The sequence below is a fragment of the Podarcis raffonei genome, chromosome 13 (genome assembly GCF_027172205.1).
Source record: "Podarcis raffonei isolate rPodRaf1 chromosome 13, rPodRaf1.pri, whole genome shotgun sequence".
Lineage (NCBI taxonomy): Eukaryota > Metazoa > Chordata > Lepidosauria > Squamata > Lacertidae > Podarcis > Podarcis raffonei.
In genome coordinates, this window is record NC_070614.1 from 41,812,719 (window position 1) to 41,828,961 (window position 16,243).

The window sequence follows — 16,243 nt, forward strand, 5'->3', positions numbered from 1 at the left end:
TCTCCTGGTATGTCCCACGAAGGACCTTACGGTTCTGAAACAAAAACACTTTGGAGGTCCCTGGCCACAGAGAGGTTAGGCTGGCCTCAACCAGAGCCAGGGCTTTCTTGGCTGTGGCTCCGACCTGGTGGAACGCTCTGTCACAAGAGACTACAGCCCTGCGGGACTTGACATCTTTCTGCAGGGCCTGCAAGACAGAGCTGTTCCACCAGGCCTTTGGCCAAGGCACAGTCTGACCCACCCCCCTTTGGTAATTCTTCACAGAACTCTAGCCCAATGGTTGCCATCAATTTGATTTGAACTGATTTTATAATGAATTGTTTTTATAATGCTGTATTATTTTACTGTTGTTAGCTGCTCTGAGCCCGGCTTCGGCTGGGGTGGGCGGGATATAAATAATTTATTATTATTATTATTATTATTATTATTATTATTATTATTGGAAAAGGACCAAACTTAGGTGGTCACATAAACCATGAAATCCCACACATTACGCTCATGGTCATTTATGTGAATAAAGAGCAGCATGTGCGTAAGTTGTAGATTTGTGCATATATCGCATTATGTATTTTATTTTATTTTTAAACATAATTCCTGGACTTGTAAAAAAACAAAACTATATTAGAGTAACAGAAACAAGTGAACACTTGGGTGTACATGGTGATCTGACACAGGACAAAGCTTGAGTGCATCCGTATCCACAAATCTGCATTGAGCCTGTATTCCTAGAGCATCCCTCGTTCTAATGTTGAATGAGGCTGAGATTATCGTCATACATGTAATATGTTCTATTATCATCCAAGAAAAAAAAATCACAGGAAAACATATTGAAATGCAAATGTTCAAAAATGTTGCCAACTTTCAAATGCAGGCTTACGTTTCATTTTCACTCTAATCAGAAACTGTTGAATCGAAAATGACAACAGTTTAATAGTTTCCTCAGCTATTGGGCAGGCAGCCTAATGCAGAGGCTGTCCACCTTTTGGGCCTCAAGGTCATGTTTGCAAATGTGTGTGTTGTGGGCACCACAGATGCGCTGCAACCAAGCAAAAGCTGCAGCCTATGGTACTGATTTGGGACACGGGTGGCGCTGTGGGTAAAAGCCTCAGCGCCTAGGGCTTGCCGATCGTATGGTCGGCGGTTTGAATCCCCGCGGCGGGGTGCGCTCCCGTTGCTCGGTCCCAGCGCCTGCCAACCTAGCAGTTCGAAAGCACTCCCGGGTGCAAGTAGATAAATAGGGACCGCTTACTAGCGGGAAGGTAAACGGCGTTTCCGTGTGCGGCTCTGGCTCGCCAGAGCAGCGATGTCACGCTGGTCACGTGACCCGAAAGTGTCTCCAGACAGCGCTGGCCCCCGGCCTCTTAAGTGAGATGGGCGCACAACCCTAGAGTCTGTCAAGTATGGGCAGGGGTACCTTTACCTTTACCTTTATGGTACTGACTACAAAAGAATGTTTCTTGCTAGCCTCATTTCAGCAGGTGGAGTGGGGGAACTTGAAGGCATCTGGAAAGACATCTGTGGTGACCCTGACCTGATGCCACTAACCCTATAATTGTCTAACATAGTAACTGTGTGTGTTTGTAAAGCAGTGGGAAATCCAGTTTTAATTTTTGTAATGATGGGGTCAGGGAGGTAAAGATGTATGTAGAACAGGACAAGTTTTTTCTTATACAGTGGAACCCTGCTTCTCGAATGGCTTAGTTGATGAACAAATCGGCTCCCGATTGCCGAAAACCCAGAAGTAAGTGTTCTGGTTTTCAAATGTTTTTCAGAAGCCGAATGTCTGATGTGGCTGTTGGCTATTGTTTCTGGGGCCCCTGCACCAATCGGAATCTGCGCCTTGGTTTTCCAACGTTTCGGGAGTTGAACAGACTTCCGGAACGGATTAAGTTCGAGAACCAAGGTTCCACTGTACTAATGGCTGGAGAAAGAGGAGGAACATCAGTGGGCCAGATTAGATCGATACCTATCTCCAGTATGTCCCACATGTGCGGAGGAGAGATGGCTCTGGATAGAATTGGGTAACCTACTATGCGGATTGACCCTATGTGTCTTGGATCTTGTGGGTTTACGGCATATGCAAATGAACCTCAGCATGGACACCTGCCAGTAGTATCAGAGACAGGGCAGAAAAACAGCTGCTCTCTTTTGCCCATTCATGTACAGTGGTACCTCGGGTTAAGTACTTAATTCGTTCTGGAGGTCCGTGCTTAACTTGAAACTGTTCTTAACTTGAAGCACCACTTTAGCTAATGGGGCCTCCTGCTGCTGCCGCGCTGTCGGAGCACGATTTCTGTTCTCATCCTGAAGCAAAGTTCTTAACCTGAAGCACTATTTCTGGGTTAGCGGAGTCTGTAACCTGAAGCATATGTAACCTGAGGTATCACTGTATATCAGTTGAATTTGGGCAACACATTGTTCGATGTGGCATGAAATCTCTGGATGATCCAGTCCCGCAGTTTTGGATCTGATAATGGAGTTCAGCAATATCTGGAGGGCCACAGGTTCCCTACCCCTGTATTATGTGGCCTGACAGGTATCTGATAACACCTTAATCTGAATTTTAATGTCCCTGGCAAGTGGCCAAATGGAATCTCTGGCTTAATGGGTTATATAGTGAGCAGCCCTGCATTGATCCAAGGCATGGACAATGTCATGTTTCGTTACATTGATGAGCCTCTGTAAAAGAAATAATAGGTGAATTCTTTTCTTTCTTTTTTTGCATATAATTTTTATTACATTTTGTGTTTTACAGTTGAATATACTCATTTTTACATCCTTAAAATATCAATGACTTCCCTTCTTCTCTTTCTATGGTTCATTTTACATATCATAAATCCCTGCATATTTTACAAAAAAACTAAACCATTCAGCATTCCATTATTACATCCATCCGGTGCTTTTTTTCTAAAAAAAAATGTTTAGGGGTACTTTCATTTTCCTATTCATATTGAAATACTGCCCCTCAATGAGGCCAAACTTAGATTCAAAAAATGTTTAGGGATATGCGTACCCCAGAAAAAAGCACTGCATCCATCAAAACTTATTTACACTGTTAAATTCATCTTAACGCTGCCAACGTTTCCAGCTGTACACAATTATTTTCCAAGAAATAATAGGCGAATTCTTACTACACTATACATACATTAACTGAGAACTTTGGGCAAGTGAGATTCAAGTGACAATTCTGTTGTGAGTGAGCTCCGTGGAACGCCTGCTTTCAAAGATTTTTACAGCTGTTTAGTGCTCTCGCTGCAAGTGGGAAAAGCAAGCCTGCCCTACATAAAATTGCTTTCTTCAAAATGGACAGGCCATCCTGATGCATCGCAACCTATGAGAATATGCCTTTGTCCCGTGTGGGCCCAGTAGCGGCACTGGCCCCGCGAAGTTCCCTGCAGCTTGCAGGTGGTGACGGATAACTGTGCCCTGCTGAGCCTCAGGGCCCGGCGGTAATGGGTTCCGCCTCTGCTGCAGATGTCCTTTATGTTGCTCCTGGGCGCATGGACAAAGCTGTTGGTATCTTTGCAAGGCCTCGTCATCCCCCGGCGCAGCATCATGGCCCCGCAGTAATCCTGCCCGGGCACATTGGTCCGGGGGAAGTCGCTGTGCTGCCTCAGGAACTTCTCGTGCCGAGGATTCTGTGAGGAGACACGGCTTACGATCAGGCAGGAGGCCAACAGGAGCAGCAATAGTGCTTCGTTTCCTCTCAGGGAGATCATTGTTGCTGCTGATTTCCGACGAACCTGCAGCCATCGAAAGGAAGCAGGTGAAATGTTTATTTTGCATCACTTTACATTTTTAAAAAATGGGTTGCAGTGTGTCGTAAAACAAATACGCATTGTGAATGAAGGTCAAGATAAAAAATAGCATTTAAAGAAGCGTGATTGACAGGAAAACAAAACAGAAAAAAATCGAAAAATTGAAACTCCACATGGAGTTTTTTTACTTCATTTTTACTTGCATCGTTGGCAATGCAGTGAACAATACAAGTGGTTTTATTCGGGGGGGGGGGGTGCGCAGGGATATGCATACCCCTAAACCTTTTATGAATCTTTGTACTTTTGTCCATTTACTGTATTTATCTTTCCTGATCTGAACTATAAAATGGAGATTTTCTTGAGTCCAAATGAGAGTACCCCTAAACATTTTTTGATTAAAAAAGCACTGAACAATACCATAAGAAGCATTGTTTACCATCAAACACAGACCATTGGTCCATCTAACTTGCTGTTGTCCACACTGACTTGCAGCTGCTGTGCATGGTTTAAGTCAAATGGTCACATCTAGCTGTACAGTACCAATGTGAGAGAGCTGCTTTGCCCCAGTCTCAAGACACCCACTGCAAAAGTAGGCTAGGTCAGTGCAGTTGACGCTAGATGGCAACAGAGAACAATAGCTAGCCTGTCATGAAGCAGAACTGTGTGTGAGAGAGATTGCGATAGCCTTCAATTTCTGTTCAGGAATGTTTTTACGGCACCCGTATGCAAAAGAGGGCAAAGTCTCTCACATGTTTGAAGGGTTCTCTATCAAAGAAGGCTGTGTATCAGGCACAGCTTGGTGGCAGGGAAAAGCAAAGTCAAACATGCCGGAATTCCCACTTTTTGAAAGGCATAAGGACAGTGTTTTCAACATTACACCAAGTGATCATCTTAAAAGTGCTCTTTTGGCAATTTCTTATTCTCTCTCTCTCTCTCTCTCTCTCTCTCTCTCTCTCTCTCACACACACACACACACACACACACACACACACACACACATTCTTGCTCTGCATGGACTAGAACAAACCCACAGGTGGATTTCATTGGCAAGACTCAGCTCTGGGACATAACAGGTAATTTGAAAGAAAGAAAGAAAGAAAGAAAGGGAACAGTCCCTGAGAACAAAAGCGTTTACCATTATTTATTTGTTTGCCATTTTGTAACAGAAGAAGCACTAAACATTGAAGGGAAAATAGCTTATTTCAAACAAGTAAAAAAACCCCAAAACTCAGGTATTGTTACCATTGTAACAAGGAACTAGTCCCTCAGGAACTAGTCTCCCCCATCAACTCCTACTGGAGCTGGGATGGGGGAGAAAGGAGGCACTGGCCCATAGGGAGGTGATACTGGGAAGGGTCCCTGCAGACGTTCATGTTTATTTTTATGCCAAACACAAAATCTCTCCTCTCCATCTCCTGCGTCTCAAATGCGCACGAGGAAACAAACAGGGCTGCCGTCGCCTCACGTAGTTTGACCTGTAAATTGTCACAGCGAGGGCCCCTCCATTCTCCCTTCGCAGGAAGAAGAGCGAACCTGTGGCCCTTCAGATGTTGTGGACTACAAATCCCATCATCCCATACCACTCGGCATGCTGGCTGGCACTGATGGGGTTTGAAGTCCAATAGTATCCATAGGTTGGCAGCTTCCCCACCCCTAGCCTACACGGTGTAAGTCTAGCTGGGTTGCAACCAATGTTTCCTTTGCGACAAACTCAGCCTCACTCCCTGACACAAGCTAAGGACCACAATTTTATCACCCAGAACGATTTCTGCACCAACTTACGCGATCTGTTCAGCCAGCACTACTCAGAAATGCCTCCAAATCACCCAGGGGGCTGTCCGAGCGGTGAATTTGGTTTCCTGTAGAGCTGAACATTTCCCCTTGGGCTCTTTATACCCAGCCTAGCCAGCTGCTGGTAAAAGGTTAGTACTGATCACATGCAGCTGGATTGAACAGGCAGACAATGTGTGGATCACTGAGATGGAGGGTAGGGATTAAGAAGAACAAATGCACTGAGGATCAAGACACAGTTGACCTCATCGTGGTTTGAAGTCTCTCTGTTAACCAGTAAACATAACACTACTTCTTGAATCCTTCTGAATATTTCTCCTGGGTGTGTGAATCCTGCAAATCATCATCATCATCATCATCATCACTTCTTGATTGATTTAAACAATACTGTTACTGGGAATGGGGAAGAAATTTGATTCAATTCTCACTTAATGGTCAACATACTTAATTCACACTTTCTGGAACATTCTGCCTATTGAAAAATGGCCAACCTTAAAATTCGCACTTTGCTGAATTTTTCAGGGCAGTTCTGCTGCCAGGTAATGTGTGCAAGAATGCATGTGCTGGAGTAAAGTGTGCTTATAAATGCATATGTAAAAAATTTAAAATAAATAAATGCACATATGATTGAGAATCACATTAAACTGGCATTAAAGAAGGGCAAATTGCTTTGCAAAAATATGCGTTGGGCAAAATGGCATAAAACATGTCTGTATTAGGAGAAATTCACACAAAATGATGATGAATTTTCATGGAGACTTTTAAAAAAATGAAACTGCTGTGGAGGTGAATTTAAGATTGGATTTAAAAATGAGAACTGGAGAGAAAATGAAACTGACAGATTTGCTTACCCCCTAATTATTCCTTGTTTGGGTGGATGCTAGAACTGTCTTTTTTTAAAAAAATAATTTTTTTATTTGAAATTTTCAACATAACACAAATTAAAACTAATTAATTATTTACCCCTTCTGGACTCCCCACCCCACCCCGGTTGCCAATGTCTCCCCTTTGTTTTGTTTTCCATTCAATCTCAAATCCATTAATCGCCTTAATACAGTGGTACCTCTGGTTGCAAACAGGATCCGTTCCGGAGCTCTGGCTGGATCCCGAGGTTTTGCAACTGGAGGTGCCACTTCTGCGCACACACATGGCTTTAAAAACTGCTGCGGCGCAGAGATAGCTTCTGCGCATGCGCAAGCAGCAAAACCCGGAAGCGGGTTTGCTGCTTTCGCAACCCAAAGTTTACCTTACCTGAGGGTAACATAAGCTGAGGTTCTACTGTACACGGTACTTCATAGATGCTGTATCACTCCTCCTAAAGTTTTTAACTCTTCACAGTGAACTTAAAGATATTCTATAATTTTTTTCCAGTCTTGTACAAACTTTTCTTCATCTTGCTCGCGGATCTTTCCGGTCATCTTTTCCATTTCAGCATAGTCTGTCCTCTTTGTTATCCATTCTTCCATCATTGGAACTTTCTCTTCCTTCCATCTTTGGGTAAATAGCAACCTTGCTGCTGTGGTTGCGTACATAAATAATCTTTTAACATTTCTTGGCAAGTCTTCACCTGTTATTCCTAATAAAAAGGCCTCTGGTTTTTTTAAACAAAGGTTATCTTAATTCCCCCCCCCCCCCAGTTTGTTATAAATCATTTCCCAGAAGCCTTCTGCCTTTTTACATGACCACCACATATGATAAAATGTACCTATTTTATCTTTACACTTCCAGCACACATTAGATAAATTCTTATGGATTTGGATTTTTGGATTTTGGATTTGATATCCGGCTTTATCACTACCCTAAGGAGTCTCAAAGCGGCTCACAACCTCCTTTCCCTTCCTCCCCCACAATAAACACTCTTATACATTTTAGCTAACTTTACTGGAGATAAATACCATCAATACATCCTTTTCATATAATTTTCTTTTAAAGCACTACAAGCCGTAAATTTTAAATCTTTAAATTTTAAATAAAGTTATTTGCTAGAAACTACTTCTCAAAATTAGATACAGCTTCTCATAATGTCAAAATGAACATCGTGACATAACATATTAAAATGTAGCTTATTCAGTTGACCGTCGAGTCCAGGATGTACAAAATGCAATTCCTATTTTGTCAGTCCTGTAGTCCATTCATATTCTAATTTCTAATATATCAGCTGTACAAATTCCAAAGAAACATACAAAGATATAATAAATGTACATAACATAACATGGAACTCATTCATGATAGATTTTCAGTCATGGTAAACCTGTAAGCCTGAGTACTGTATAAGGGGGCAACACTAGCTAAGGCGACAGGTGCAGATAATTCGTATTAAGTCACTCTTAAAGGAAGAGTACTCAGGCTTACAGGTTTACCACGACTTAAAATGTATCACGAATAAGTTCCATATAGCTGTTATATACAGTAACGGTATGTACACTTATTATATGCTTGTATATTTCTTTGTAATGTGTACAGCTGATATATTACAAAGTGTCTATGTTTATATGATTTAGAACCACGCACAGTTGTTGAAGCCTCTTGGGGCGAAACAGGGGAATATCTAGGAACCCTCGTCCTGTTTGCCTGTGCCAGCATCTACCAGTGCCAGTGTTCAAATGATTTAATGTTGTACTCTTCTAAGGAATACATCAGATAGAAAAAGACAAGAGAAGATGAAGAAATTAGAATACGAATGTGCTACGGGACTGACAAAATAGGATTTGCATTTTGTACATACTGGACTCGGTGAGTTTTACAAAGCAGACAGCACTTTCATGTTGGACCCGGCAAGTCATCCACTGCATGCTGCTGGTTGCAATGCATGCATTTTACTATGCATACGTATCCAGATTGAGAAACTGCAGTTCACCCTGGCTTCCCAGCATGCACAGGTTACATATGCATGCAGTGAAACACTCACTCATCAAACATGCATATTAATTCTTACGACGAACCATTTGTAGCTCTGAAACTGTGTTTACTGTCAACAGGTCTTGAGAAACGCCACTTGAGGAATAAAAGATTTCAGGGCTTATAAATGAATTTGTGCCAAGCTGCAAGAGAGTCAAGGGTGATTTTAACTGGGGCCCTCTTTCCAATATTATCACATTTATAAAGTGTGTATATATATGTAGAGAAAGAGAGAAAAAACCTTCCATGGAGCTGTACAAGACACACCTCCAAGATTAAAGCGATCATGTGCATTGTGAACAGACATCCCAGAAACTAAGACACCTCTGTATTTCTTCATCTTGCAAGGGAGGAAGCTAAGTAGGATGAGGTTGGTGGAAATGAAGAAACCTGTTAGTAGCATGGAGCAAACATACACCAATGCTTTTTTTCTCCTGCAGTGGCAAAAAGAAGTACAGTTGTACCTTGGTTCTTGAACGCCTTGCAACTCGAACGTTTTGGCTCCCAAACACTGCAAACCTGGAAGCAGGGCTGTAGCTAGGGAGTGGTGAGGTGGGCCCCTGCCAGGGGTGCAGGCGAGGGAGGTGCGTGCAAAATTGGTTAAAACTATGTCCATAAATATGTCTATAAATAAAAATATTGATTATTGCCTCATAAGAAAAGGTTTTAAATGGAGGGTGAATTGAATGGGGGGGGGGTTGGAGGAGAGGCGGAAAGAAGAGCTAATTTGTCAGTGGCTGGGGGTGCAATCTGGACAGTTCTGCTAGGGGCACAAGATCACCTAGCTATGGCTCTGCCCGGAAGTGAATGTTCCAGTTTGCGAACGTTTTTGGGAAGCCGAACATCCAACACGGCTTCCGTGGCTTCTGATTGACTGCAGGAAACTCCTGCAGTCAATCGGAAGCTGCGCCTTGGTTTTTGAACGTTTTCAGAAGTCGAACGGACTTCCGGAACAGATTCCGTTTGAGAACCAAGGTATGACTGTACCTCAATATTGTCCTCACTGATTTTTGATAGACGTTCCCTTCTTACAAGGCACAAGAGCTGCGTCCAACTCTATGACTCCCTATTCTCTACACTCCAACTGTATAATTATTAGAGCAACAGAACTCCACTAAACACAAAGGACGGTCCAGTTTCACAGAGGATTGCACTTCTGTTGAACTCTGAAGTGTAAACGCTGGATTTCTTCAGCAACATTCTGGACATTCTTAGCTCTGATCCTAGGCCTTGCCCCGAGATGGGAACACCATTGTCTCCTGAGTCGGTCAATATTTGGCCACTAATAAAGGAGTAGCAAAAAGGAACAATCCATTGTAGGCAGGAGGGTTTTCTGAATTTATCATAAGCTATTGTTCACCAGCCTTTTGGAGCCACTCTCTTGCTTATCTCTTACCCAATCTCCCATTTCTTATCCCAAAGGTGATGGCTGGGGCAAACCCATCTAGATAAAGCCAAAAGCCTTTTCACTGCATAAGATTTTTTCCAGGCGAAACAGGTTGTAGCTGGCCTGCCTCACTAGGAGGGGCTGCCCCATTTCCAGGAGTCACTTCAAAGAAACAAATGGACAATTAGTGCTTTTTAATCTCCCTCCAGTAGTCAGTCTGGTTCAGCTGGGCTCTTATTACATTACATTCCTTACGTTCATTTTAACCACTTTGGTGTTTTTCTTTCCTGTACTCATTTGGGGCTCTGATTCAGTTGTGTTTTCGGTGTTTGGTTGATTTTGCTTGGTTGATTTTGTCATTTCTGTTTTCTTTAGCGGAAAAAACAAGACTGTTCAATCTTGGCAGATACGTTGCCCCACGAGGCATGCCAACTGCTGCATTGCAACTTCCTACCTCCCCTTTGAAAAACGTTTAGAAACATATCAATCATTTGGTCGTTGGCCTGTTTCCAAACATCCCTACCAACTTCTGTGGTCAAATGGAGGCCTCTCTTCTGGGGGAAAGTGTGCAAACACTTGAGATTACAAAAGGTGAATTTCACAAGCCAATTTAGCTTGTTCAGAGTAATGGGGTCATTGAACAGGTTTGCAATTGCCATCCCTGAGAGGCACTTAAAAGTGGATGAAACCACACCTCTTGATACTGGTAGGTAAAGGTAAAGGGACCCCTGATCATTAGGTCCAGTCGTGACCGACTCTGGGGTTGCGGCACTCATCTCGCTTTATTGGCCGAGGGAGCTGGCGTACAGCTTCTGGGTCTTGTGGCCGGCATGACTAAGCTGCTTCTGGCGAACCAGAGCAGTGCACGGAAACGCCGTTTACCTTCCCACCAGAGCGGTACCTGTTTATCTATGTGCACTTTGACGTGCTTTTGAACTGCTAGGTTGGCAGGAGCTGGGACCGAGCAACGGGAGCTCACCCCATCGTGGGGATTCGAACCGCCGACCTTCTGATCGGCAAGTCCTAGGCTCTGTGGTTTAACCCACAGCGCCACCCGCGTCCCATTTTGATACTGGTAATAAATTGCTAAAAGAAAATTTGTGTGGTGCAGACTAGATAACATCACAAAAAATCAGCCACCAGAACCCATGTTTTCATAGGTTCCTGTGCATTCATGGTTCATCCTATTCATGTTGCTATAATTTGTTTTAACAACTTTCAATACTGAATTCTAAGTTGCTGCTTTTGAGCCTGTTGGAATGGAACATGTTGCCTTCTAGCAGGTCACCTACTTGGTTCAATATTGCCTTCTCTGATTTCCTTAAGGTCTTAGGCAGAGGCCATTCAAACCACCCAATAACTTTATAAACAAAGCACAATCTGTAGATGCCAGGGACTGAACTGGGGACATTATTGTGCTCTTAACAATGAGCTATAACTTGTTCTCCAAATTGACTACTCCCCAGGAACCAGAGTCAACACCTGACGTCCCTGGAAGAGATGCGGGAGAAATTCGGCTCTTTGTTTGGATACAATCATACATCGTCATGCAACAAAATGGTAGACTGAAGCTTTTCAAAACTGGGTTTATTTGTTGTTTGTATTCCTGAGCAATGCCGTGTATGAGGCTGCTGGTATATATAGCAAACATATTTAAACTCCATAGTCAAACAAACACTATCCACACACAAAAGGAGAGGTCCTGGGAAATCCCAAAGTTTACTAAGGCATCCAAGTGGGGAGATCTTAAGTTTTGAGGACCTTTAAGAAGTTCAAAGAAGGGTGGAATGGAGTGTCCTGGAGTAGGGCATATTTAGCTGGCTGAAACTTCACTGCTGCCTTTTATTGCAAATAACAACACAGTTCTACATATGTAAAGGAATATTTTATTGCATGAAACTGCAAGAGAAGACCATTCAGTCACAGGTTCCAGTTCTTAGCCTTAATCTTTAGCGGGTGTTAAAAAGCAAGGATAGGAACATACATTTATATTGCTTTATGGCCACTAGGTGGCATGCATTTTATTAAAATACAAAAGCAGGAGGAAAAGACTGGAGGGACTGCGCCTCAGAGAAAGCAAACGGCAGCATTTGGAAAGGCAAATTGCAGTTGAGATACACAAACAGAAACAGATTTTTTAAAAATTCTACCCGATTCTAAAAAGGGATTTAAAGCATTGTGATTCAACACAAGTAAACAGAGACATCTAAAGAGGCATTTTGAAGTGAACCGGCACCCCGTTAGTGCAGCCCACCCGAATGCGCTGGGAGGTGGACCTGCCTCTGTAGTTACAGGGGGGTCTCTGGGAGCCTCCCCCAAGAATGCGGCAAGCTGTGATGTCAAAGGGTGTGTTGCTGTCATAGTAATTCTCGCTGGCGTAGGTCCCCCCGTCACCGCAGGTGGCATCCACGGCCATGGGGTCCCCATGGATGAAGGTGTTGGAAGGTTTGCAAACACCGTCGGTCATCCCCCTTCTCTGCATCATGAGGTTGCAATAGCGCCGGGCATCCAAGTCGCTTCCGGTCTTTGGGAAGTCGATGTGCTGCCGGCGGAATTTCTCGTAACGGGATTCCCTCTGGGTAAGTGCCGGCAGGACCATCAGGAATAGCAGCAGCCAGCAGGCAGTCATCTGAGCCATGGTGTCCGCTGCACTTAGGAATGGAGAAGGGAATTATTATTTATTTCTTTTAAAAAATTGTAAGGCAATTTGCACACAAAACTAAATGATTTTGTGTAACTATATACAGTGGTACTTCAGGTTACAGACTCCGCTAACCCAGAAATAATACCTCAGGTTAAGAACTTTGCTTCAGGATGACAACAGAAATTGTGCGGCAGTGGCACGGCGGCAGCGGGAGGCCCCATTAGCTAAAGTGGTACCTTAGGTTAAGAACAGTTTCAGGTTAAAAACAGACCTCCCGAACGAATTAAGTTCTTAACCCGAGGTACCACTGTACAGCAAAAGCTGAAGAGCGGCCACTGCTTTGATTGGCTAGGTTGAATATCAACACAGATCCTCCACAGGCATTGGCTGGCCTTCTGTGATGTCATTCCTGAGTGTTCTAACCTCTGAGTGGGAAAGAGGTGCTCATGGAATGTTAACAAAATGTGGCTTCTACAAAGAAAACGAAAGATCACTTCAGCAGCATGTAAGGGCCACTGATATCTGGGAATAGAAGGAGCTGCAAGCTCTTTGCAGGAAGGAGGAAGTGTCACAGAAAGGATGGCTCAGCTCACCGAAGCCAATTGCAAAAAGGGCAGTGTAGAACATCTTAAAAAGCAGGGAGGGGGAGTTGATTCTTTAGTCTTCTGCTTTAGTCTTCTGCCAGTATAACAAATGAGTACAATCTAGAAAGCTGTTTATGAGGTCACAAGCTTTTTCATCTGTGTTGAACACATAGTTTAGATAGTTGGGGTTTTTCCTCATCTCCTGTCATAGCTCCAGGTAGAGAAGCAGGGGCCATAACATAGATTGAGAGATTGATCGATCAGTGATAAACACCAGTGGAGGCTGGTGCAGCAGAGCAAATGGGAACTCATGCTCCATGTGCTCAGACAGCCCTCACCTCCCTAACTGTCCCCATATACATGTCTTTCAAAATATAAACAATAAACGATAAAATAAAATTTTATTTTTTTAAATGAAACAAAACCTACAGTAAGATGGAAAATAATGATTATTTTTTATACTTCTGATTGGCCCTAGAGGCTCGGTGTTTCAGACCACAGCACCACCCGCGTCCCTCATGCAGAATGTAGGCACCCTGTATATGGAAAGGAGCAAACCAGTGATATTTTAGGGAGCAGGCTAGCAGGCGGGGCCCATGACTTACATCATAGGAGCCTACACAACACAAAACACTGTTGCTGTATGTAGGTTTTATTTTATGTGTTTTTTATCTTATATTTTGGAAATGTACATCCAGTTGTTTTTTTCCTTTAATTTTTTTGGGGGCCCCCAAGAGAGTGGGGCTGTAAGCTATAGCTTGTTTAGCGTATATGTAAATCTGGCACTGTTCACATGCAGCGCAAGTCCCTAACTCACTGAGGGTTTGAGGCCCATCGGCTGACCTCACCTGGTTTAGCTTGCCAGTCAAAACTGTTCTGGGGTGTGGCTGCTGTCACATGCTGACAGCTTCTGGGAGCCACAGGTGAGAGCTGAGTGCAGGGTGGGGACCAAAGGCAGGGGGAGAAGAAGGAGCATGACATGTCCCTCACCACAGATACTACCCCCTCCCCTAACACCCCACACACTCCAGAACATTTAATTATAGCAACTCATTTGAATGCTTGGGCCCTAATCCCCTCACTTTTTTCAGCAGATCCTACCTGCCTTGCAGAGCAAAATGGTCCCCTTCTGAGCTGTGTTTTTCCCTTCTCGAGATCTTGTTTTACCGAGATGGCGAAACAGATCAAGTTCCCAGAAAACTTTTTTTTTTTTTAATGGCATATTTTGCAATCCTCTGGACTGTGTGGAAAAGTGGGAGGCTCCATTGCAAAGCTGTTTGAGGCAAATTGGCTGGTTCTAGACCACTCGTTGCTTATTAACAAATGGATCTGGTTCAATTTTTTTTTTAAAAAAAAATCAACATCATCATCTCGCCCTTGAAAAGGTGCTGTGCTGCCAAAATGTGTCAGGGCCTCAGTGTTGACAAAGCCAGGACAAGGCTGAAAACCGCACCCTGCTGATCAAGGGCGGCAGGAGGGGGGAGAGACTTTTGTTTCATGTTTCTAAGGAAAGAAAAGATGCAGAGCATCTGGAACTGATAATATTTGAAAAGGAAAACATCACTAGCCACTTTCTTCTGTTACACGTCAACCAAGTTAGGAGGACCCAGGGAGGAGTAAATAACTGCTGCTGAGAAAATTAGACTGAAGAAGACGGCTGCACTTTGGAGCTAAAGAAGAGCAGTTCAGATCAGCCTCCTCTCCCTCTGAAAGGGAAATGTCACAGATCTTGTCCATCTTCCCTCGCTGAAACCTGAATCTTGTGGCATGGGCCTGTGCTATTGATAGTCTTGCATTCTCTGCCTTATACTGAGTGAGGCCATCGGTTCTCCAGGATTTCAGGCACAGGACATTCCCCGTCCTACCTTGAGATTTTAGGGTCTGAACATAGGATTTTCTGTTTGCAAGGCAGAGCCACTGCCAGTCAGTGTAGACTGAGCTAGGTGGGCCAGTGACCTGACTCAGTATAAAACACCTTCCGTTGTTCCTTTGGCCTGATCTAGTTGGGCACTTAAGTTATCTTAAGTGAAGAATGTGCAAGGGCGACCAGTGACATCAATATGAGCATGTGCACTCAGGGCCGGATTTAGGTTTGATGAGGCCCTCAGCTACTGAAGGTAATTAGGCCCCTTATAGGTCCAGCTGTCCTTTGTCAACAACAAATTGTTTCTGTTTTTTTGTGTTGAATATATGCTATATGGTAATTTATGGACCTAGTAGGTATCTTAAGCGATTTGCACACAACAAATAGGAGCCTACACAACACAAAACACTCTTGCTGTATGTAGGTTTTGTTTTATTTGGTTTTATCTTATATTTTGGAAATGTACATCCAGTTTTTTTCCCTTTAATTTTTTTGGGGGCCCCAAAAGAGTGGGGCCCTAAGCTATAGCTTGTTTAGCTTATACGTAAATCCGGCACTGTGTGCACTAATGAACTTTGCTCAATGGTGCACTGTCACTGGTCCTCCTTGCAAATTATCTTCAACTCTCTGGGGAAGGAAAGAAAGAGAGAGAGAGAGCCCTTTCTTTGTTCAAAACAAACCTTCTCTGTAACTTTCACATGCTGTTGTGAATTATTAACTTACTTATAGCTTTAGTAATTTATTAACTTGCTGTAAAAGTTGAAGTTATTCACATACACATTTTTCATTCCTCTATAATGGTGTGTGTGTGCTCCATGAGGCAATACCCGAAGGACCTCCTCTTTCCATATCAACCCACCTGGACCCTGAGATCACCTCCTGAGCCCCTCCTTCGTGTGCCTCCTCCTCAAGAGGTCAGGAGAGTGGCAACAAGAGAACGGGCCTTCTCTGCAGTGGCTCTCCATCTGTGGAACACTCTCCCCAGGCAGGTTCTCCTCGCGCCTTCATTATACACCTTTAGGCGCCAGACAAAAACATTCCTTTTTAACCAGGCCTTTGGCTGACCTGAGGGATGCGGGTGGCACTGTGGTCAAAACCACTGAGCCTCTTGGGCTTGCCGATCGGAAGGTCGGCGGTTCGAATTCCCGTAATGGGGTGAGCTCCCGTTTCTCGGTCCCAGCTCCTGCCAACCTAGCAGTTCAAAAGCACGCCAAAAAGTGCAAGTAGATAAATAAGTAGATAAATAGGTAGATAAATAAGTACTGGCCACATGACCCAAAAAAACTGTCTGCGGACAACCGGCGGCTCCCTTGTCCA

The 16,243-nt window shown here is 43.7% G+C and overlaps 2 protein-coding genes across 4 annotated transcripts; both read right to left on the bottom strand.

The window, feature by feature from the left end:
* Nucleotides 1–2,751: 2,751 nt before the first annotated feature.
* On the bottom strand, nucleotides 2,752–7,054 carry LOC128400456 (ribonuclease-like). Of its 2 annotated transcripts, none has more exons than XM_053362645.1 (2): nucleotides 6,933–7,054; nucleotides 2,752–3,743 (listed from the first exon to the last, which is right to left on the bottom strand). In XM_053362645.1, exon 2 carries the CDS (start codon nucleotides 3,717–3,719, stop codon nucleotides 3,279–3,281), a length of 441 nt encoding a protein of 146 aa, XP_053218620.1. In that variant the 5' UTR covers nucleotides 3,720–3,743; nucleotides 6,933–7,054; the 3' UTR covers nucleotides 2,752–3,278. The 2 variants fall into 2 exon arrangements, with proteins under 2 accessions (XP_053218620.1, XP_053218619.1); XM_053362644.1 differs by lacking the exon at nucleotides 6,933–7,054 and adding an exon at nucleotides 5,541–6,040.
* A 4,643-nt stretch (nucleotides 7,055–11,697) lies between these two features.
* On the bottom strand, nucleotides 11,698–14,359 carry LOC128400221 (ribonuclease-like). Of its 2 annotated transcripts, none has more exons than XM_053362331.1 (2): nucleotides 14,164–14,359; nucleotides 11,698–12,480 (listed from the first exon to the last, which is right to left on the bottom strand). In XM_053362331.1, exons 1-2 carry the CDS (start codon nucleotides 14,282–14,284, stop codon nucleotides 12,041–12,043), a joined length of 561 nt encoding a protein of 186 aa, XP_053218306.1. In that variant the 5' UTR covers nucleotides 14,285–14,359; the 3' UTR covers nucleotides 11,698–12,040. The 2 variants fall into 2 exon arrangements, with proteins under 2 accessions (XP_053218306.1, XP_053218307.1); XM_053362332.1 differs by having other exon boundaries at nucleotides 11,698–12,485; nucleotides 14,164–14,355.
* Between the last annotated feature and the right edge of the window lie 1,884 nt (nucleotides 14,360–16,243).

What these genes read in the sequence shown, in the direction of transcription:
- LOC128400456 (XM_053362645.1), bottom strand. Translation starts at nt 3,719, where the DNA reads ATGATCTCCCTGAGAGGAAACGAAGCACTATTGCTGCTCCTGTTGGCC.
- LOC128400221 (XM_053362331.1), bottom strand. Translation starts at nt 14,284, where the DNA reads ATGCCATTAAAAAAAAAAAAAGTTTTCTGGGAACTTGATCTGTTTCGC. An exon ending in CATTTTGCTCTGCAAGGCAG is followed by an intron (nt 12,481 to 14,163) that starts GTAGGATCTGCT and finishes TCCTAAGTGCAG; the next exon opens with CGGACACCATGGCTCAGATG.